Raw genomic sequence first — 22,462 nt, forward strand, 5'->3', positions numbered from 1 at the left:
GGAAAGAAAGATGAAAGAATATAATATAGATTAGAGTAGAAGCAGGTCAAAATGAACACAAATGTATAAAAGAGATCATCAAAAGAGCAAAACAATGGTTTTCTGATAGAAAGTAAGAATTAAACTGCTAAATCCCAAGTAAAACTTATCAAGGAAAAAGAAATGAAAATACAAATAGTCTACACCAATAATGAAAAAGAGAATCACTATAAATTAAAATTAAACAGATGGTTATGATAAAAATATTTTTATCAATTTATTAGGAAAATCTGATGAAATAGACACATTCTTGGAAAACCTTTTCCTAAAATGATGAGCAGAAATAGGAAACTGAATTGTCCTACATAATAACAAAGAAGTAGTTCATAATTTAAAACCTCCCCACAAAAACAACCACAGGCTAACATGGCCTGGCTTCACCGGTGAATTCTGGCAAACATTCAAGGAAGAAAGCATATGAATCTTATATACATTCTTCAAGAAAATATGAAAACTGCATTTCTAAGCATGTTTCAGATGTCAGCATAATTTTAAATAGCAAAATCCATACAGGCATTACTTTCTCATAAATACCAGTAAAAGTCTGAAAACATCAGCAAGCAAATTCCAGAAACACAAGGCTAGTCTGATACTTAAAACAAACCATACAAATCACCCTCTCAAATAAGGTGAAATCCAAAAATCACATAATCATCTCCAGAGAGGAAAAAAAATTAAAAGCCTAACAACTGATAAAATTTCAGTACTCATTCTTTTATTCATAAACAGACACATGTACTTTTACAAACTAGAAATCAACCACTTTAATTTGGTAATTAAACAAAACCAAAACTTCAATAAAGACACACTTAGTGACTTAATATTCAGTGTTCCCTTTAAAATGGGAATGAGATAAAACTGCCCTATTTTTTTTTTAAGATTCTATTTATTTATTTATTTGACAGAAAGAGATCACAAGTAGGCAGAGAGGCAGGCAGAGAGAGAAGGAAGCAGGCTCCCTGCTGAGCAGAGAGCCCGATGCATGACTCGATCCCAGGACCCTGAGATCATGACCTGAGCCGAAGGCAGCGGCTTAACCCACTGAGCCATCCAGGCGCCCCTAAAACTGCCCTATTGATAAGAAGAAATAATGATGAGTGGTGTAAAAAAAAAAAAAACCACATTATAATAGGGGTCAAATTAAAATGAATTTTGAAAGCCTTATTTTTTTTTAAGATTTCATTTATTTATTTGTCAGAGAGAGAGAGAGAGAACAAGCAGGGGGAGGGAGCGGCAGTTAGAGGGAGAACTGGGTTCTCTGCTAAGCAAAGAGCCTGATGAGGGACTCAATCCCAGGACCCTGAGATTATGCCCAGAGTGGAAGGCAGACACTTAACTGACTGAGCCACCAGGCATCCCGACTAGTAACACTTTAATAAAAATTTCTCAAAAAGTCATTCAAAATGTTACTGGAAAATGTTTATATATATATATCTTTATATAAACCACTCAAAAATAAATTCCTTAGTGGGTCCCTAAATGATCCTCACAGAAGCCACAGTGACCTAAAATGACTGTCAGTGCAGGACTTTATCTGTTTATGAGACAAATGCTGAAAGCACCCCCCGAAGTCTAGTGTGCCTTTTAGAATGTAACAGCCACAGGTAAGGAAGTAGCCATGACAGGGCCCTTCTGGTTTTAAATGTTTTTGGTTAAAGTTTGAACCCTGCTTTTAAAATCAGCAGTTTTGGTTTTTTTTAAACACTATTTGGTTCTAATCCATGAGCATGGAATGTTTTTCTATTTCTTTGTGTCATCTTCACTTTTTTGATAAAATGTACAGCTCTCTGGTTATAGTATCTTACAATTTTTTATCCTTTTTATATTTTGGTTATAGTATCTTGTGATTTTTGATGCAATTATAAGTGGAATTGATTCCTTGATTTCTCTTTCTGCTGCTTAGAGAATATTAGTTTGGCAAAATAAGTCAGAGAATGACAAATACCATGTGATTTCACTCATGTGGAATTTAAGAAACAAAACAAATGAAGATAAGGGGGAAAGAAAAGAGACAAACATAAAACAGACTCTTAACTACGGAGAACAAACAGATTTGCTGGCGAGGGATGGTGAGATGGGTGATGGGGATTAAGGAGGGCAGTGGTAGTGATGAACACTGGGTATTACATGAAAGTGATGAATCACTCAATTCTACTCCTAAAACTTAAAAAACAAAAAACCAAAAAAACCCCCAAAACTTTGGCAGTTGTTTAAAAGTACAGACATAAAACAGGCCTTATAACTAGCAAAGCCGGAAGAGAATACTTTGGGAAAAAAAAAAAAAGGAAGCTCAGAACACAGTAATACTCAAGCCAATACGTACATCCTTTTGTGTTACTTCACCATGGCTTTTTCCACATCTCCACTTCAGCTTTCTAGAGCCCACTGGATCAGCCCAAGTATAAAATATTGCTTTTCCGGGAGGGAGGGAATCTTCTATTTCACTGAGGGAACTATCATAAATAGTAAAAATATGCATTAAATTAAGTGCAAACATATGAATATACGAAGAACCTAAAATAACACTTGATTCTGAGTCCACTCATTGAGATTTGTGATGGTTCTGCTTAAGACTAGATTGAAATTTTTTTCCTTATACAATGAAAAAGAGGTTTTCTAAAGAAATGAGAATATTTCAAGGGAATGTTTGTCCCACTTAGAAAAAGAAGAGTTTCATTTTGAAGCTTTTTTTTTTTTTTTTACAGATTTATTTGTTTATTTGAGAGAGAGAGCACACACAGCGGGAGCGGCAGGCAGAGGGCGAAGCAGGCTCTCTGCTGAGTTAAGAGCCTAATACTGGGCTTGGTTCCGAGACCCCGGGATCTTGACCTGAGTAGGCGCTTCACCAAGAGAGCCACCCAGGCATCCCCAATTTTGAAACTGCTTTGTGAGCTTTTGTTTTAATAAAAATGAATTGTGGGAGAAAATTATTCCAACTTTTATCTATACTAAATCTGACAGAATTTAACTGGGAACTCTCTCCTAAGTATGGTCTTATTCTAGCAAAAACAAGATAGCTAAGTTACTTTTTAAAAAATCTTAAGACATGGTATATTAATCTAACAAATTCAATCAACTCAAAAAATAAGTCCCAGAAAAAAACAAAAAATTGGAGAAGATACAAATCAAGGAAATAACAGAATATAACTTTCCTGAGTTGAAGCAGTAATTGATTATGGGCTAAGTGATATAAGTCAGATAGAAAAAGACAAACACTGTATGATCTCTATGTATTTATAAGACGAATCTAAAAAGCCAAAAACAAAACAAGAAAACAATGAAAAAATCCTAACACATAGAATTAAAAAAAAAAAAAAAAAAAAAAAGAGTGGTGTTTGTTAGAGGTGGGGGGATAGGGTATGAAGTGGGTGAAGGGGTCAAAGGGTACAAACCTCCAGTTGTAAAATAAACAAATCATGGGAATATAATGTATAGTATGGTGGCTATAGTTAATAATACTGTATTGTATATCTGAAAGTTAAGAATAGTAAATTTGCATTCTCATCACAAGAAAATAAAATGTTGTGGGGTGTCTGGGTGCCCTAGTCGTTGGGCATCTGCCTTGGGCTCAGGTCATGTTCCCAGGGTCCTGGGATCAAGCCCACATCAAGCTCCCTGCTTAGCGAGAGGCTTGCTTCTCCCTCTCCTACTCCCCCTGCTTGTGTTCCCTCTCTCTCTGTCAAATAAATAAATAAAAATCTTTGAAACAAAAATTTGTAACTATGTGTGGTGATGGATGTTAACTAGACTAACTGTGGTGATCAGTGTGCAATATATATAAATATCCTATCATCATGCTGAAACTAATATAAGGTTTTGTCAATTACATCACAATTTAAAAAAAGTAAACTACAAATATTAACGTCAGTTTTACCCCTACATACTTCAGTATACCTTTTTTTAAAAAATAAGGACATTGTTTTATATGGTTTTAATGTCATTATGAGTGCTACACACACACACACACACACACATATACTTTTTTAAAAGGTTTTATTGAGAGAGAGAGAGAGAGAGAGAGCTCACTCGCATATGCACATGGGCGACCACAGGCAGGGGTGGGGGGACTGAGTGGGGTGGGTAGAAGCAGAGGGAGAGGGATGTTCCCTGCTGAGTACAGACCCAGACATGGGGCTGGATCCCAGGATCCTAAGATCATGACCTGAGTCAAAGACAGATACTTAACTGACTGAACCACCCAGGCACCCCACCAGTGTTATATTTTTAAGAAATCATCATGAAGAGGCACCTGGGTGGGTCATCAGGTTAAGCATCTGCCTTTGGCTCAGGTCATGATCCCAAGGTCTTGGAATGGAGCCCCACAGGGAGTCTGCTCCTCCCTCTGCCCCTCTCCTCCTCCTGCTCATGTGAATTCCTCTCTCCCTCAAATAAATAAATAAGTAACAATCTTAAAAAAAGAAATCATCATAGAGTCAATGTCCCATCACCTAGACTCTACTACAATCAGGGGATACCGTATTTGGGATAATCTTCTTACCTTTGATTGTACTGAACAATGTCACTCTTAGTGTGATTTATTAATAGGAAGGGAGCTGCTCCATCATGATAATCTGAAAATGTAATAACCGTAGAATGCTCAGCCAAATTAACTTCTGCTATAATACCTCCAAGCTATGAAAAAAAGAGAAAAAAAATTATTCTCTTACATGATAATTTTCCAAAGAACATTATTTAATAACATTTAATAAGACTATTCATAACTTGGTACATTTTTTAATGATTAAAAAAGCAAGTCAGGATTTTCTACTGCATATCTGGGAAACCATGAATCTCAATTACTCTATACAGATGGGTCAAATTCCAGATGTTCTAATATTCTAGGCACTCTAACATTCTGTTTAACAATTAAATTGTTTTACGTCTCTGTTCCTTTTTAGTAATTTTTCCCTTTACTAAAAGAAATGTTTGTTCCTTTTTGGTAAAAGGGAAAACAATCAAAGTTACAGACAAAATCACAAGTATATAATATCTTCTCTAAACATACACACACATAAAAATCACCCACCTCATTATCCAGACGCAATAAAATACAATTTGCTTGCTTGTTAAAATGTATCTTTTTGGGAGGGCCTTGATTTCTTTCAACTTGAATAAGAAGTGCATTAGAAGCATCCTCTGGCCAAAAGGGGATACACTAAAACACAAATTACATACACTTATTTATAAAAAAGATTTTTTTTTCATCATCAAATTTTACCATTTTAGTAAATCCATCAGGACAGACTTAAAATAAACGTCTTTTAACACTGCTCTAGTTAGTGGGTTGCTTGGCTAAATAGCTGTGAGCTGCCAACTTAGAGCTGGGTCACCACCTGTGGGCACCATGAGCTCAGGCAGTGCTGGGTGGGAATCTGAGGAGCCGTGGTAAGTGGAGTGCTGGCGAAGAGCTGTCAGTGTGGTCCAGAGATCTAGAGGAGGGCTGACAAATCAGCATGGAAAAGCTGAGCTGAGAAGCAAGTGATCAGTTTAAAACAAGGGTACATACAGTTCATAATAATCATAATCAGGTTGTGGGTATCACTTGGTAATTAAAGAAGAGCCGAAGTACACGGAAATGTTGAATCAGGTCATACACAAAACCAGAGACCTTGAAGTCTAATAAAGGTAAAAAAGTGAGAGAAGTATCTAAAGTTCCGAGTAGGAAACAGGCTCAAAATCTTAATGAACAACACGGACATCAGTGATCTGGAATCCAAACTAGTAAAAGGAGAGACGGTCGACCCACTGGGAGAGAGAAGTCCAGACAACAGGAGTGGAAACAAAGAGAAGAGCTAAAAGCGGAAAGGAGAAGCAGTGTGGCCTGTGAACTATTCTGCATACCCTGTCTTATTGTGATAGGTCCCAACCAGACCGATGACTTCACGGACTTCAAACTGTTCATGTGTGATACCCATCCCCATGACATGGCCTGCAGCAATGGAGGAGGAACCTGATGTCAAAGTCAAGCACCTTAGCTTGTTGAAGCCCACCTTATTCAACCTCAAGAGGTAACTAATGGAACTAGACACGAGACACAGTTAAGGCTCTAAGAGGCTTAGAATGCCCCCACTCAGGGGTTCTTGCAACTGAGCAGGAACTTCTGTGGGAAGGTCAACAGAGCAGCAATACTAACTGAAGCACCAGACTTCCCATGAGGACCTGAGAAGACTAAAAATGATATGGTTTCTTGATATTCCCAAGCCTGCCACTCCCTGGCAGCCTTGGTTTAAAAATGTATGCTAGGTTCTGTAATTTACACTGTATCATTTTAAAGAATTACGTGCTCAAAATCTTGCCACTAGAGAAAGTGCTAATGTACATGTCTTTAGTAGTGAAAACATGAGATCTAAGCAAGTCTAACCTATCAACACAGCAATAATCACGATGACACATCTCAAGGTTGACCACTATAAGCCAAAACTGAAATGTAATAATTTTAAACTAGCACAAGAAAATTTATCTTAAGACAAAAGTGAAAACAAAAAGAAACAGAGAAAGTAAAATAAAAAATAAGTTGTTATGCAGTTGTAATTGCTCCTAATGTAAACATGAACTGTTCAAAGACAGAGGCTGTAAGTCAGGTTTTTGATAAGCTAAGGCCCAAGAATGTTATCTGCAACAGACACAGAATCAAGACAACAGAGCTGCTCTAGGTAAGGGAGAAGACGCGCCAAGAAAATACCTAAGCAAAACAAAGCTGGAGTTGGTAATCTTAGCAACTGGACACAGAGAGTTCTACATCTACAACCTTTGCAATGGCTCCCAAGTTCTGCATGACACACTGCACACTGCATCTCTTGTCATGCCTTGTTCTCTACTACTTTCCCCTCTCCAGTAATACTGGCCTCTTTTGCTATCCCACAAACATGCCGAAGGTTCTTCCACCTCAGGGCATCTACCCTGGCTGATTCTTCTGGCTCTAATTCTCTTTCCCCAGAGAGCCACAAGGCTGAGGATTGCAGCTCCCAGCTAAAAACTTATCACATTACATCATAGCCAATTACAAAGGCCTTATCCCGCAGGCCTCACAGGGCTAAGCTGCCCCATTCACTCAGTGTACAGCAGTCTCAAGGACCCAGGCCTCGCTTCCAGCCATGCGTTTTATACATATCTGAATTCCTACCTGAGATACCTTCATTCAGACACCTATCATGGCCCATGGCAGAGACCTCTTAGAGGAACCTCCCTGTAAGACCTCTTTAAAAGAAGATATGAAGAACCTTGAAGATGCTTTTTCTCTCCTCTGTCTTCAGTACTTTTCTACTCCTAGCTCTCCCTTGTCACCGTTCATTCCTTAGGCCCATAAAATGGAATAGTCTCTTATTCAAAGCTCCCTTGACAGTGACACAACCCCCAAGTCTGTGCTCAACCACCTGAACCCTGATCAATGCTCTTCCACAGGGAAAGAGGAATGGGGCAGGGAGAGTTGGCACTTTCTCCAGTTTAGCCTCTTGATTATACTATGGCAGTAAGGGACTAAAGGCTTGACTGTTACTTTCATTTTGAGTTGTTGCCCTAATCAGCTACTCCAACACACGGCAACTCAGATGAGCTCCTGGGAACTGCTACTTCCCCACATTTCCTGTAAGTTGGCTCAAATAGGACCTCAGTGAATTCTATCCTTGACCACCTCATATAAAATTATAGCCCATCTTGTGCTTGCTAGAATTTTCAACACTTCCTGTCTTATTTGATTTCCCTGATTAGACTTTTCACCTTTAAACACACTATATATTTTGCTAATTGATTATATTAATGTTTCCACAACCACTCCCCCACAATGAAACATGAACTACACAAGCACAGGGACTTGTGGTTCTCTTAGCAGATGTATCACAAGGTACCTAAGGAATATACACAAATATTCACTAATGAATGACCAGGCAGACTTCAAAAAAGGTGGAGCTTCTGAAATTAAGAAATACAATTATTCAAATAACTCAACTAAAGGCTTAAATAGCAATTTAGACAGAGTAAAAGTGAAAATTTATTAAAGATATACATGTAGAATTAATCCAGAATGCAGCAAAGAGAGTTATATAGATAGAAAATAGCAAAAAAAAAAAAGTTGAGACATGGAAGATAGAATACGGAGGTCTAGAATATGTCTGATTAAAGACCGAGAAGAAGCAAATGGAAGGATGAAGCAAAGACAATATTTAAAGAGATAATAATTGCAAATTATATAGCAATTATGAAATTGATCCACAAATCTCAGAGTATAGCATCTCAAGCAGGATATGTAGAAAGAATCCACATGTGGACAAACAGTAGTATAACTACGGAACGTCAAAGACAAAAATCATGAAGGCAATTAGGAAGAAAAATGACCTCTAAAGGAATGACGGAATCACAGGAGAATTTTCAACTGAAGTAGAAACCAGAAAACAGTGGAGTAAAATCTACACATGTTGAGAAAAAATAGAAGATAAAGCAAGAGAAATTATCATAAAAGAAAGATGACAAAACTTTTACAGATAAACACAAACTGATGGCATTTGCCTCCAAAATGAGCTCTGAAGGAAAAATCTAAAGAATGTCAAGAATAATAATCCCAGCAGGATGGTTTAAAAGCAAGAAGGAACACTGAACAAAAACAGCAAGCACTTCTCTTATATTTATATATAAAATTTCCTCAAAAATGAAATATTCCATCAACCTCAGGCAGTCCTTTAGAAAATTCTCATCCAGAGGTCAAATAGCTAAAGATGGTGTAGAATCAAAATTTCATTCCTAAGTTACCACCATCTTTTTAAAATAACTGGCTTAACTTATTCCACAAAGGCATTCCTAATAACTTTGCAGAAAGAGTAAATAATTTTCTACTCTTTACTGACTTTATACCTTATCCAGTCTTCTACTTCTGTATTTATACTGCTTGGTTACTAGTTGTTAAATATCTACCTCCCTCATCAAGCAATGCACTCCTAAATGAAAATGTTTGGTTTTTAACATTAAATTAAATCTAGAGCCCGGTACAAATAAAATGAGGAGAGGGGGTTGCAATTAAAAACTTACATAGTGTTCCAGGTGTCTAACTTCAAGGAAAAATGAAAATCTAAAGAGGTACATTTTTAAAATACATCTACCCACCTGCTCCAAATCAAGAGAGAGCCATTTATCATTTCCCTGTTCAGCCACTGATATATGATATTTGCTTTTGTTTTCAATCATATAAAAAGGAGTAAATGTCACAATTCTGGTAATGTTAAAACTGCTGAGGTCTATAGTGACACCAACCTAAAGGGAAAAAATTAGCATTTCAAAAACTGTTCCATTATTACAACATCCTTATAAAAATTAAGTTGTCAGTACACAGAGTTTAAAATAGAAGTTTCTCCATGAGCAGAGAATGAACTCACTTGATAGTCCATTTTCAGGCCTTTACATTTAACAGCTCCATGACTACCAACAGTATCAATTGAAAACTGGTCTGACAATTCACTATCAGTTACCATAAGCTGAACCTAGGAAAAAATATTCCAAATACATTACAATTTAGATACCATTAAAAATTCCTACCTCAACTGATAAGTTTTTTGCTTTTTCATATAAATATTATATTAATGCACTAAACATTTTCTCATACCAAATTCTAATCTTTTTTTAAAAAAATATTTTATATACTTATTTGTCTCAGAGAGAGAGAAAGCGAGAGACAGAGCTCAAGTAGGGGGAACAGCAGGCAGAGGGAGAAGCAGACTCCCCACTCAGCAAGGAGCCTGACACGGAACCCAATCCCAGGACTCTGGGATTATGACCTGGGCCGAAAGCAGATGCCCAACCAACTGAGCCACCCAGGTGTCCCTAAATTCTAATCTTTTTAACCTCAAATATTTAAATGGTATTTCTACCTGTTCTATAATACTCTTCAAAACTCTAAAATCTAAAAGGAGTGAAAAGAAGCTAAAGGAGAATGAAAGTTTTTTTAAAAACTTACATACCTTATTATTATTAAAAAAGTGCTTTGGTTGAAAAGAAAACAGAACTGGCTTCTTATAATTAGGTGGATGCTTTCGGTGAATTCCATCTGCCTTATACTGTAACATCCGACTGGTTTTATTGACCATCCAGTAAGGACTATGAAATGCCACAACTGTCTGGCCGGTATTGTAAGTCACATGGATAGCAATATCTAAATCAGTCTTTTCTATTTCCGTAACACAGGTAAAATTGATGAAACTAATATCTTGCTGGTTAGGTTTTATATAATATTCACTTTTCCAATCATGATTAAGATAGTCAAGTAATTTTAAATGTAGTTTGGCTTTTTCCAACTGCACAGTACAAATATGGGCTGAATGTCCTTCATTTAGAGTATAAACTTTATGTTCAATCCCCTGTAATAAAAAAAATAGGGAAAAATTTTAAACATGTTAGAACAATAGGCCCCAAAATTCTATTTAATGATTCCAAAGGTCATACACATGCTTTTGAAACACCTCTGTCAAAACAAGTCAGGAGACCTGTATTTGAGTTCTAACTCTGCCAACTGTATAAACTTCTACAAACTGAGATTTGAATTATTATATTTATAAAATGGTATAAATGATCTACTTCAAAGGACTACTGTGAGGATTAAATTAAATAATACAAAGTAGAACTATGTTGGAACTAATCAACATTATAAAACACTGTCATTAGTAAAACATTTTAAAAAATGTTATCCATTAGTGATTTTAGTTTTGAAAACTATAAAATGAAAAAAATGACAGTAACCCAAAATAAGCAATCCATACTAATTTCCATTCTTGCTTTTAACAATGCCTCATCACCCACTTCCAATCCCTGTCTATACTGTATCTTCTGTATGTCTCACAACTGTACACTTATTAGTTCATGTCACTGTGACCTCTCTAAGAGTCTCCTAACTGCTCTTGTTCCTTATAATCTTCTCTCCCTACCACAACTGAATTGTATTTCTACAAATTTATCATATCCTTTGGAAACTAGCAAACAAAATATGACCTCTAAAAGGATCAAATTAAAAGTTCAAAACGAATGGGACACAGACAGTACATCACCAGTTTTCCCATCATCTCTAACTTGATTCCTTCTTGTTGTTAGAACACAGGAATCTCAAGATTTTAAATTACTTAAAGCAAAAATTATATAAATTATTGATGCCTGACATGCTAATTAATATTTCACAAAATAAGAATAGTAGTGGTTCTGGTGATGTGAAAGAGGAAATAATTGGCAACCATGTGCCTGGGAGCCACTATGCAAAGTCCTTCACATGTATTTTCTAATTTTATTTCCCCCATATCCCAACCATGCAGCTTTTATTACTATTATAGATTATGACAAATGACTTAAAAAGATAATACAACTTGCTTAAAGACATAAAGCTAATAAAATGAGAGAGCTAGGATTCAATCTCAAATCTATCTGATAGCGAGGTACAAATTGTTAATCACTATGGTACCTGCCAGCCATATGGAAAATTGATAACCTTAAACCATAGATATGTTAACTCCCTCTCAATTTATCAGACAAAACCTAGCATGGAAATAATATAACGTAGGGTGTTTTTTTTTTTTCCCTAGCTAAATCTATTATTTGAATATTAAGACTAATTCACATACTTGTTGCAGAAGTTAGTGTCCATCTTTTAAATATATAACAAACAAGATGTACAAGCACAGAAAAAATTTTAAAGATATATAAACACAGATACTGAGGGCTCAGTTCCAGACCACAATAAACCAAATATTGCAATAAAGCAAGTCAAATAAATTTCTTGGTTTTCCAGTGCACATAAATCATGTTTACACTACACCGTAGTCCAGTAAGTATGCAATAGCGTTATGTCTAGAAATCAATGTATACACCTCAATACTTTATTGCTAATAATGTTAACCATCATCTGAGCTTTTACCAAGTCATAATCACTGATCATAAATCATAACCATTAAGAATGAAATGTTTGAAATATTGTGAGAATTACCAAAATATGATACAAAAACATGAAGTGAGGAAATACTGTTGGAAAAATTATCCTGGCAGACTTGCTTGACACAGGGTTACCACAGATCTTAAATTCGTAAAACAGAGAGTCAGTGGAAAAAATATATTTTTAAAAACCCCTTTTTTTATAACGATGGAAACTTTTTTCCATGTGAAAATTATCTAGACCACCCATTCAGCAGTACTATCATTTTTATGAGAACATTAAAACACTGTTTTATTTTTAATAATTTTAAATAACTAAAGCTACAAAATCAAAGACAGGACGGCATTAAAAAAATTCTAGAATACCTCTATATAATAAGCAATTTTATAAGGAAGAAGATTTCGGAGCAGGATAGGGGGCCACAAATGCATTATGTATGGTAAGTCCCAGCCATCTTCTGAATACACTGACAGAGAAGCCAAATCATCTTTTTCCGGGACAACATGAATGATAAACGGTTTCTTAGCAGTGTTTTTAGATCTACATTTCTTCTTTAGAAAAGTGCCATCATTTTTTATAATTTCTTCAAAGTCAATTCTTTCACATCCTTGATAGTCCTCATCTTCTGGCTTCAGAGAAAGGGGTGATCTGTATAAAGGATGAAATAATATGCCTTAAAATCCTTTAAAAGAAAACATAAATTAGGTGATTACTACTTTGGAACAATGAAATTACATCACTCCCTGCACTTGTAATAAATTTTTTATAGTTTCATATTCCTTTTGGAAATAGCAAAAAAAGACCAGTAAATAGACATTGTCATCCCTAAACTTTCTGTAAACTAATCAAGTTATTTGGCCCTTAAGAGGAGAATATTTTTCTTACAAACTTACTATCTTTAAAGTTTATAAGATAATAACTGGTCTCCTACAGAATATATGTAATTTTATAGATCATATATGCAAAGCAAACATACAAATACCTTTTAATTTGCACATTTAACTTCAAAATGTTGGCTTTCCTGAATATGTGGTCCTCATAGGAAATACATGTCATGACTGAATTCATAAACTAAAAACACATTTCCATTAAAAAAACCATCACCAGCATTTCAATGTTAATCAAACAAAAGCCTTTAATAGATATTTAATTGCTGAAACACTGGCCACAGCTGCAGAGGTGGTTGCAAGAAGATAGTGATAAAATCATGTATGATTAATTCTTATATTTAAATATCACACTCTGCTTATATTTCAATTATATTTTAGGTTTAATCATTTCTCAAACCTAATTTGTCCAAATATAAACACTTAAATATATTTATACTTGTAAAACCATTCATCTATGATTGTGACACTATCCCTTACAAATCAACAACTGTCCATACTACCTCCAGACCAGATTTTGTCCTAAGCTCTAGTCCTAAAATCTTAAATATCCATTACACACTACTATAATGATGTCTGACAGTGATTTAAATTCACTAGATTGAACTCTATAAACAGTCCAAACCCATTTCTCTGTATGTCCCTTTTCAGGAACTTCCAACTACTAGCACTCTGGACTATGAAAAAATATTCAACTTTTCCATCTCCCTTGACATATACATAAATCTAATCATCTGTCAAATCAGTTATCCGATTTAACCTATTTTGTTTTTTATATTTTCTCTGTAATTTTCATTCTCTTTTCCATTCTTCTAATACTTAAAAGCTTAATTTTCCTCAGGAAACAAACTGAGGGATGGCTGGAGGGGAGGGGAGTCGTAGGGATGGGGTGGCTGGGTGATGGACACTGGGGAGGGCATGTGCTACGCTGAGTGCTGTCAAGTGTGTAAGACTGATGAATCACAGACCTGGATGCCTGAAACAAATAATACATTATAGGTCAATAAAAATGAAATAGAACAGAACCACAAAAAAACCTTAATTTTCTCCAAATTAAACCAATGTCAATAAACTCATCCAGATTATCAAAACCTTTATTGGACCCATTATTTACGAATGAGAAGGTAAAACTGGAAATGAACAAATGAGTAAGTTCTTCTTTACTCTGTATTACAGAGATCCCAATCAGGTGGGGGATGTGATGTTAAAAGAGAACTAGCGCATCGTGACAGGTACAAAAAAACATATGTACACAGCAGACTGAAGGCAAGAGTGTGGTGAAGTCTTTCCAGACAGCTTCAGAGCTTTTTGCAGAGGCGACAATTTTGCCAAAAAGCCTTATTCTGATGAGGACACCTGAATTAGAAAAATATGCCAGGTTAAGGGAAAGTTTAAGAAATGGATAGGAAGAAAACACAAGAGGTTCTCAATGAGAAGAGCTTTTAGAACGAAAAATCATGAAACAGGACACCAAACTTTCTGAGAGAATAAAGAAAAAAAAAAGACGATATATAAGATAAAGGTAAAATTGACATCAAAGAGGCAAGAAACTGAGGGAGCAACACCTCAAAGTCAACTTAAACTAGTATCAAATGTTCTGTTACAAGATGCATACTGCACTCTGATCATCCTGAAACTATTCTTTTTTTATTTTTTTTGAAGATTTTATTCACTGATTTGACAGAGAGAAATCACAAGTAGGCAGAGAGGCAGGCCGAGAGAGAGGGGGAAGCAGGTTCCCCGCTGAGCAGAGAGCCCGATGTGGGGCTTGATCCCAGGACCCGAGACCATGACCCGAGCCAAAGGCAGAGGCTTTAACCCACTGAGCCACCCAGGCGCCCTATCCTGCAACTATTCTTTACAGACACATACAAACCCTGTGCTTTCAGACCTCCTTACCTTCGTTCATGCAATTCCTTCCACTTAAGATTGCCTTTCTTTGCTAATCTGCATATTATTATGTTTGACCTTTAATTCATGTATCTCACCCAGGAGTCAATCAGTAACACTTGCTTTGTTTTTTATGATTTTCTGTTAACACCCTCTCCCTATAAGCCCACAGTTTTCTTCCTTCTGTATTTACATAATGCATCAATCTCTCAAAGTCACAGCCATGCCCAGTTCATCTTGGCATCCCACAGTAGAGCCTTATACACAGCAGAACACCTGACAAATATCTGTTAAATGAATTAAATTCAAAGATTAATCTATTTAAATTCTCCAGGGAAAGGTAGTCATTATGTAAGCATACCTAGATCAAAGAATTGGATTAGAAACACATCTAATGTGAGATACAAACTGGTTCATCACTAATAATTCTAATTAAGATTAATTAATTTCCGGGGCGCCTGGGTGGCTCAGTGGATTAAGCTGCTGCCTTCGGCTCGGGTCATGATCCCAGGGTCCTGGGATAGAGCCCCGCATCGGGCTCTCTGCTCTGTGGGAAGCCTGCTTCCTCCTCTCTCTCTGCCTGCCTCTCGCCAACTTCTGATCTCTGTCTGTCAAATAAATAAATAAATAATAAAATCTTAAAAAAAAAAAAAAAGATTAATTAATTTCCATTTGACAAATTAATATTTAGCCTTGAACAAGAAAGTATAAAGACACTCCTAAGTTTTCTCTTCTATGGATAGAGTCACAAAATATACAGCAATACTTTATTAAAAATAAAGTGAAATGCCATTAAGTTTTCTCATTCATGAAATAAGTATATACTTCTTCACAGAAGTTTTGAAACATATTCTACATGCAATCTTTTGTTTTTTTATTAATCTGTGCATCATCAGGCTTACACACTTCACAGCATTCACCATATCACATACCCTCCCCGATGTCCATAACTATATGCCACCTTTAATCTAGTCTTGTAACCCACCAAAAATCCTTCCTAGACTAAGTAAGGTCAGATGTTGTAAACAACTACACTGTTGTTCTCGCAACAATAATATTCTTTCCCACAGGAGATTTCAACTGAGGGTTAGAAGGTATAAGTAATCAAGTACTCATTAGAGATAGCAGGTCTACTAACTGAAAATATGTGCCTGTAACTGCAAGGCTGCTCTGTGAGCATCAGAGAGCTAATCTGGAACTCTGGACAAGGATCAGAAGAGAGGCAGAGGGATTTCAGCACAGCGTGTGGTCCTGCCTCTGTCCTTCTACAGCACAGGTCTGGGCCAGGGCTAGTGTGTGTTCTGAAATGGTACTTAGACAAACTATAATGCTTATTTTCAGGAAGACAGTATTTTCCAATAGAGTTCACTATCCCTGAAAGAGATTATTTTCAAACCTGATTAAATATCCAGAATATTTGTTTGCCATGATATTAATCCTATAATTTTAGGACTAGCTCACCATTAGCATATTATAAGAATTTTACATATAAGATTTTATATCCAGTTTAATTTTTACAAGATTGATGTATATATGTTGCAATTACAGTATAATTCTATCACTGAACAATTAATATGTAGATAAAAAGAAAAAATGTTTTCGAAAGGGATTGTTAAAAATTCAATTGCAAAACATTTGAAAAATAAAAATCGGGTGGCTCAGTGGGTTAAGCCGCTGCCTTCGGCTCAGGTCATGATCTCAGGGTCCAGGGATCGAGTCCCGCATCGGGCTCTGTGCTCGGCGGGGAGCCTGCTTCCTCCTCTCTCTCTCTCTCTCTCTGCCTGCCTCTCTGCCTACTTGTGATCTCTCTCTGTCGAATAAATAAATAAATAATTAAAAAAAATCACTTCATAATAGCTGTATATAAATCCAAAAGCTACCAATCATGCTCAACTGAACATTTTCTAAAAATCATATATAAATGGTTTTAGTTATGGAAGCTATACAATAAGCATATAATAATTTTATTTACTAGTAAAACACAAGTAATTTATATAGTATAAATTAAATACATTAAATATTTCTTTTTTTTTTTTTACATTAAATATTTCTTAAAAAACAAAACAAAAACAAAACCTTCTAGGCACCTTGAAACTTAAGTTAGATAAGTTATTAACAAAACAGATTTAACTTTGATCACTTAGAGACAAATAGCCCTACAAAATCATAAACTAAAAATTCCATAAGACACTTTAGAGCAAATAAAAAGATAAAGAAATAAAAAATCACCGGTAAGATGTTAATGGTAGGTTGAATTCATTTCCAGGTGAAGCCGTTCCCAATAAAGTGCTCCCTTCATAAACACAAAGTGGGATTGAAAAATGATTTTTAATCTGAGAAAGAAAAACAAACCATATTTAGTACCATTAATCTAAGAACCTAAAGATATTTTTTAAAAATCTCATCAAAATATCCCAACAAAGAAACTAGCAGGCAATACTTATTTTGCTTATTTATATAAATAGGAAAAGAAATAAACACGCTATTGTTTATCCTAAAAAATATAAGGAACGTCACCACTTTTAGAGAAAAGGTGTGTCAAAATCAAAAACTTTAAAAATACTAGAAGGAAGTAAAGTAATATGTTCTTGATCTTAGCTTCTTCAGGAAAAAACAAAAGAAGAATTCATGGGAAAAAATACTGTATCAAAATTTGAAATGTCTGTATGACAAAATTTGAAAAAAGGCCACAGGCTGGGAAATGAATGCCTTTTTACTTCACTGTTGTATGCTGCTCATAAGATGAGATACTCCCCACGCACTTTGGAGAATATCTCATCCATCACATGAGCAGCATATAAAAATGATGTAAAGGGTAACATCACTTTGATTAATATATATTATTAGATAAACTTCCAAACAGTTATATTTACCTTTGAGAGGGATAAAAAGAAACTGGTTAATAAAAACAATTTCGTATTATAATATCTTAGTAAAATCTTATTTAAAAAAAAAAACATACCAAAATGGAAAACATGCTGAGAACTAAGAACTGATAATTGGGTAATCCTAACTACACTCTCTGTCTAGATAAACTGTTTGCTCTATTTGAAGCAAAGGAAATACATTTAAGTTTCTATAAATAGTACCTCTAAGAAATTTAAAATTAATGTGTAACTATTTAAAAAATAAATCAACAATAGAGAAAGTAGCCCAAGAGTCATCTTTTAAAATCATTAACTGCAGGTCCAAAATGAAAAAGAATTTCTGCTTTCAGCCATGAGTGAATAACAGAGACCAGATAAACCTTCCCAACATAGACAACTAAATCACAGGGGGAGAAGAACCCACGTTAAACAATGGTTTTCAGAAATTGGGCAGCAGGCATCACAGAAAAGAAAGAAAAAAATTAAAAAGAAACCACAAAGATAAGTCCTCAGATTGCCCCAGTTTGCTGCCTCAAGTTTCTACACTACGATGTAGGAGAAAAAAAGAAGTTAAACAGAGCCCAGTGGGCTGGAGTCAAACACATAGGAGAATTTGGGGGAAGCCAATGTTTCTTGAACTTACAGCACACTGAGGAGCGAGGCACATGGAGAGGCAAGAGTTGCAGATTCAAGAGTATCCTCCGTTGTCAAAATTTCACATTGGTACTGACTGACTGGAATATGCACAGGAGTAAACTATCAAAGGCTAATAAAGATGGACAGGAGCCCGCCCTTAAGAGTTCTCCAGAGCAGCTCAGGGCTCCTCCCACAGCAGATGTGAGCAAACCTTATCACCGTGCGCACACTTCCATGTTCTCCTGCAACAGGAGTCCCTTCAAAGTGATGTCACTATCCTGGCGTTGTGCAAGGAGACTGTACAGGAGCCAGCATCACCTCAAAGGGACTGAGTATGACCGGGAGAGGGGAAATAAGCACGGACACCAGCTTGACTACAGCCTCACAAGTGGGCCAGGGGCAGACAATTGATCTGAATGTGGGCCCCGCCCACCAACAAAAGCTTCCTAGGGGACAAAATAGGGAGAGTGCCCTACAATATGGTGTGACTACAGCTCTGGCAAAAACCCGGTATGAACCAACTTAACTTCAAGGTGGCCCCCAGACTGACCCACTAACAACACAGGGACTAAACCCTACCCACAAAAAAGGCAGAGAGTCACCGTAGAAAACTGAACTGAAGGCAAATGCAGCTCAGCCACACAGCAGGCCATATACAACACACACAGGACACAGCCCTGAAGTGCAACATTCTGGGTAATAGGGGACATTGCACTGCAGGGCACTACAGCATCTCTTCTTGATAATGCCACTACTTGCAAGATCAGGAGACACAGCTGACTTTCCCAACACACAGAAACAAATACAGATTATTAGACAAAATGAGCAGACAGAGGAATAGCTCAAATGAAAAAACATGATAATCCCAAGAAAGCTAAATAAAATGGAGAGAATACGTCTGATAGAGAATTTAAAGTGATGGCCATAAAGATACTAACTAGACTTGAGGAAAGAGAGGAGGGTCTCAGGCAAACCCTAAAAAAGGTGATAGAAAGCATCAAAAAAAAACTAGAGATGAATCACAGTAACTGAAATTAAAAATACACATTAACTGGAATAAATAGTAGACCAGAGGAAGAACAGATCAGTGATCCGGAGGACAGAGCAATGGAAAGCGATCAAGCTGAACAGGAGAGAGAAAAAGAATAATATAAAATGAGAATAGGAGGCCCCTGGGTGGATCAGTGGGTAAGCCTCTGCCTTCAGCTCAGGTCATGATCCCTGGGTCCTGGGATCAAGCCCCACATTGGGCTCTCTGCTCAGCAGGAAGCCTGCTTCCTCCTCTCTCTCTGCCTGACTCTCTGCCTACTTGTGATCTGTCAAATAAATAAATAAAATCTTAAAAAAATGAAATAAAATAATAAAATGAAAATAGGTTAAGGGAATTCACTGAAATGGTCAAGCACAATAATATATGCATTACAGGGACGCCAGAAGAAAAGGGAAAGAAAAAGAGTCAAAAATTTATTTTAAGAAATAATAGCTGAAAACTTACTGAATCTGGGGAAGGAAACAGATATCCAGATCCAGAAGGTACAAAAAGCCCCCAATAAAATCAACCCAAGGAGGTCCACACCAAGGCACTCAGTAATGTAAATGGAAAAAATAAAGAGAAAATCTTAAAAGCAGCAAGAGAAAAGAAAACAGTTAAATGTGAGGTGAGGGTAAGCCAATAAAGCTATCAGCTGATTTTTCAGTGGACGCTTTGCAGACCACAGAGTGGCATGATAAATTCAAAATGCTGAAAGAAAAAAACCTTGCAATTAAAGAATACTCCACTCAGCAAGACTACCATTCAGAATATAAGGAGAGAGAATTTCCCAGACAAACAAAAATTAAATGATTTCATCACCAGTAACACAGCCTTATAAGAAATGTTAGAGGGAACTCTTTCAGTGAGAAGGAAAGACCATAAGGAAGAGTAAGAGAAACACAAAAATAGTAAAATTAAGTATATCTATCAAAGTCAAGTGATTCACAATGTAAAAGAAAGAAAGTATGATGCTACGTACTTAAAATGGGGGGAGGAGTGGAGTAAACATTTAGTGCTTTTAAAAAAGGTTAAAAAAATGGGTTCAAACTTAAGAGACTATCAACCTAATATAGACTGTTACAGGAATAAGATGTTATATATAAAGATTTTTTTTATTTTATTTATTTGAGAGAGAGAGACAGTGAGAGAGAATGAGCGAGGAGAAGGTCAGAGAGCGAAGCAGACTCCCCATGGAGCTGGGAGCCTGATGTGGGACTCGATCCCGGGACTCCAGGATCACGCCCTGAGCCGGAGGCAGTCGTCCAACCAACTGCGCCACCCAGGCGTCCCTAAGATGTTATATATAAACCTAACGGTAGCCACAGATCAAACACTTGTAACAGGTAGGCAAAAAATAAAGAGGAAGTATTCCAAGTATATCATTAAAGAAAGCCAGCAAACCATGAGAGAAAAGAGCAAGAAAAGAAAAAAATAGAGAATTACAAAGACAACCATAAAACAAGTAACAAAATGGTGATAAATACATACCTATTAATTACTTTGCAAGTAAGTGGACTAGATGCTCCAATCAAAAGACAATCTAGGGCAACAGAATGGATAAAAAAGCAAGAACCATCCATATGCTGCCAATAACAGAAGCATTCAGACCTAAAGACATATGCAGAATGAAAATGAAAGGATAGAAAAGCATTTATCATGCAAATGGAAGTGAAAAGAAAGCAAGGGTAGCAACAGTTACATATGTCAAACAAATAGACTTTAAACCAAAGACTGTAACAAGGGACAAAGAAGGATGCTACCTAATCATAAAGGGAAAAAGCTAACAAGAAGATTCAACAACTGTAAATAGTTATGCACCCAACATGGAAGCACCCAAGTACATAAAACAGTTATTAACAAATATAAAGTAAGTAATTGACAGTAACACAATAATACTTGGGGACCTTAACACCCCACTTACATCAGTGGATATACTATCCAAAGAGAAAAATCAAAGAAAGAAAGAAAACAGTAGCTTTGAATGCCACATTGGAACTGATAGATCTAACAGATATATTCAGAACACCCCATCACAAAACAGCAGAATACACATTCTTTTCAAGTGCACATGAAACATTCTCCAGAAGAGATCACATACTGCCACAAAACAAGTCTCAATAAATTCAAATACTAAAGTCATATCATGCATCTTTTCCAACCACAGTAACATGAAATTAATCAACCACAAGAAAAAAATGTGGAAAGAACACCAATACATGGAGATTAAATAACATGCTACTATAAACAATGAATACCAAGAAATCAAAGAAGAAATAAAAATCTACATGGAGACAAGTGAAAATGAAAACACAAAGGTCCAAAATCTTTCAAATGCAACAAAAGCTGTTCTAGAGGGAAGCTTATAAAGCATACAGGCCTACCTCAAGAAGAAAAATCTCAAATTAAAAAAATATAACCTGGGTGCCTGTGTGGCTCAGTCAGTTACCTGTCTGCCTTCAGCTTCAGCCATGATGCCAGGGTCCTGGGATCAAGTCCCACATCAGACTCCTTGCTCATTTTGGAGTCTGCTTTTCCCTCTCCCTCTGCCCCTCCCCCTTGGTCCTGTGCGCTCTCTCTCTTTCTCTCTCACATAAAGTTTTTTAAAAAAATGCTTTAAAACAAACAAAAAAAGGAACAACCCCCCCATAACTGTACATTTAAAAATAAAATAAATCTATAAAGTGGACAAAAACCAAAACCAGTGAAGGAAGAAAATAATAAAGATTAAGAAAAGAAATAAATAGAACAGAAATTTTAAAAAATAGGTCAATGAAATCAAAAGCTGGTTTTTTGAAAATATCAACAAAATTGATCAACCATTAAGCAGACTTATCAAAGGAGAGAGAGGACTCTCAGATGAACAAAATCTGAAATGAAAGAAGAGAAATGATGACCAATACTTCAGAAATAGAAAAGATTGTAAGAGAGTATTATGAAACATTATATGTCAACAAACTGGACAACCTAGAAGAAATGTATACATTCCAGAAACATATAACCTACCAAAACTGAAGCAGTAAGAAATAGAAAATTTGAACAGATTAATTACCACTAATGAAATTTAACCAGTAATTAAAAACATCCTAACAAATATTAAGTCCAGGATCAGATAGCTTCACAGGTAACTTCTATACCAATCACTTAAACAATACCAGTTCTTCTCAAATTATTTCAAAGAATAAAAAAGAGGAAGGTAAGCTTCCAAATTCATTAT

General features: G+C 36.0%; 1 protein-coding gene across 4 annotated transcripts in view; it reads right to left on the reverse strand.

Annotated features, from left to right (window-relative positions):
- VPS13A (vacuolar protein sorting 13 homolog A) overlaps positions 1–22,462 on the reverse strand; it is a 240,558-nt gene that overhangs the window by 47,708 nt on the left and 170,388 nt on the right. For all 4 annotated transcript variants that reach the window (XM_044265853.1, XM_044265852.1, XM_044265856.1 and 1 more), the window contains exons 46-53: positions 16,942–17,045; positions 12,301–12,583; positions 9,984–10,379; positions 9,402–9,506; positions 9,133–9,279; positions 5,066–5,194; positions 4,538–4,671; positions 2,363–2,492 (exon numbers count right to left, since the gene is read on the reverse strand). In XM_044265853.1, the coding sequence (XP_044121788.1) occupies positions 2,363–2,492; positions 4,538–4,671; positions 5,066–5,194; positions 9,133–9,279; positions 9,402–9,506; positions 9,984–10,379; positions 12,301–12,583; positions 16,942–17,045 (1,428 nt within the window). The remainder of the gene's footprint in view (positions 1–2,362; positions 2,493–4,537; positions 4,672–5,065; positions 5,195–9,132; positions 9,280–9,401; positions 9,507–9,983; positions 10,380–12,300; positions 12,584–16,941; positions 17,046–22,462) is intronic.

This window comes from Neovison vison, chromosome 9 (genome assembly GCF_020171115.1).
Source record: "Neovison vison isolate M4711 chromosome 9, ASM_NN_V1, whole genome shotgun sequence".
NCBI lineage: Eukaryota > Metazoa > Chordata > Mammalia > Carnivora > Mustelidae > Neogale > Neogale vison.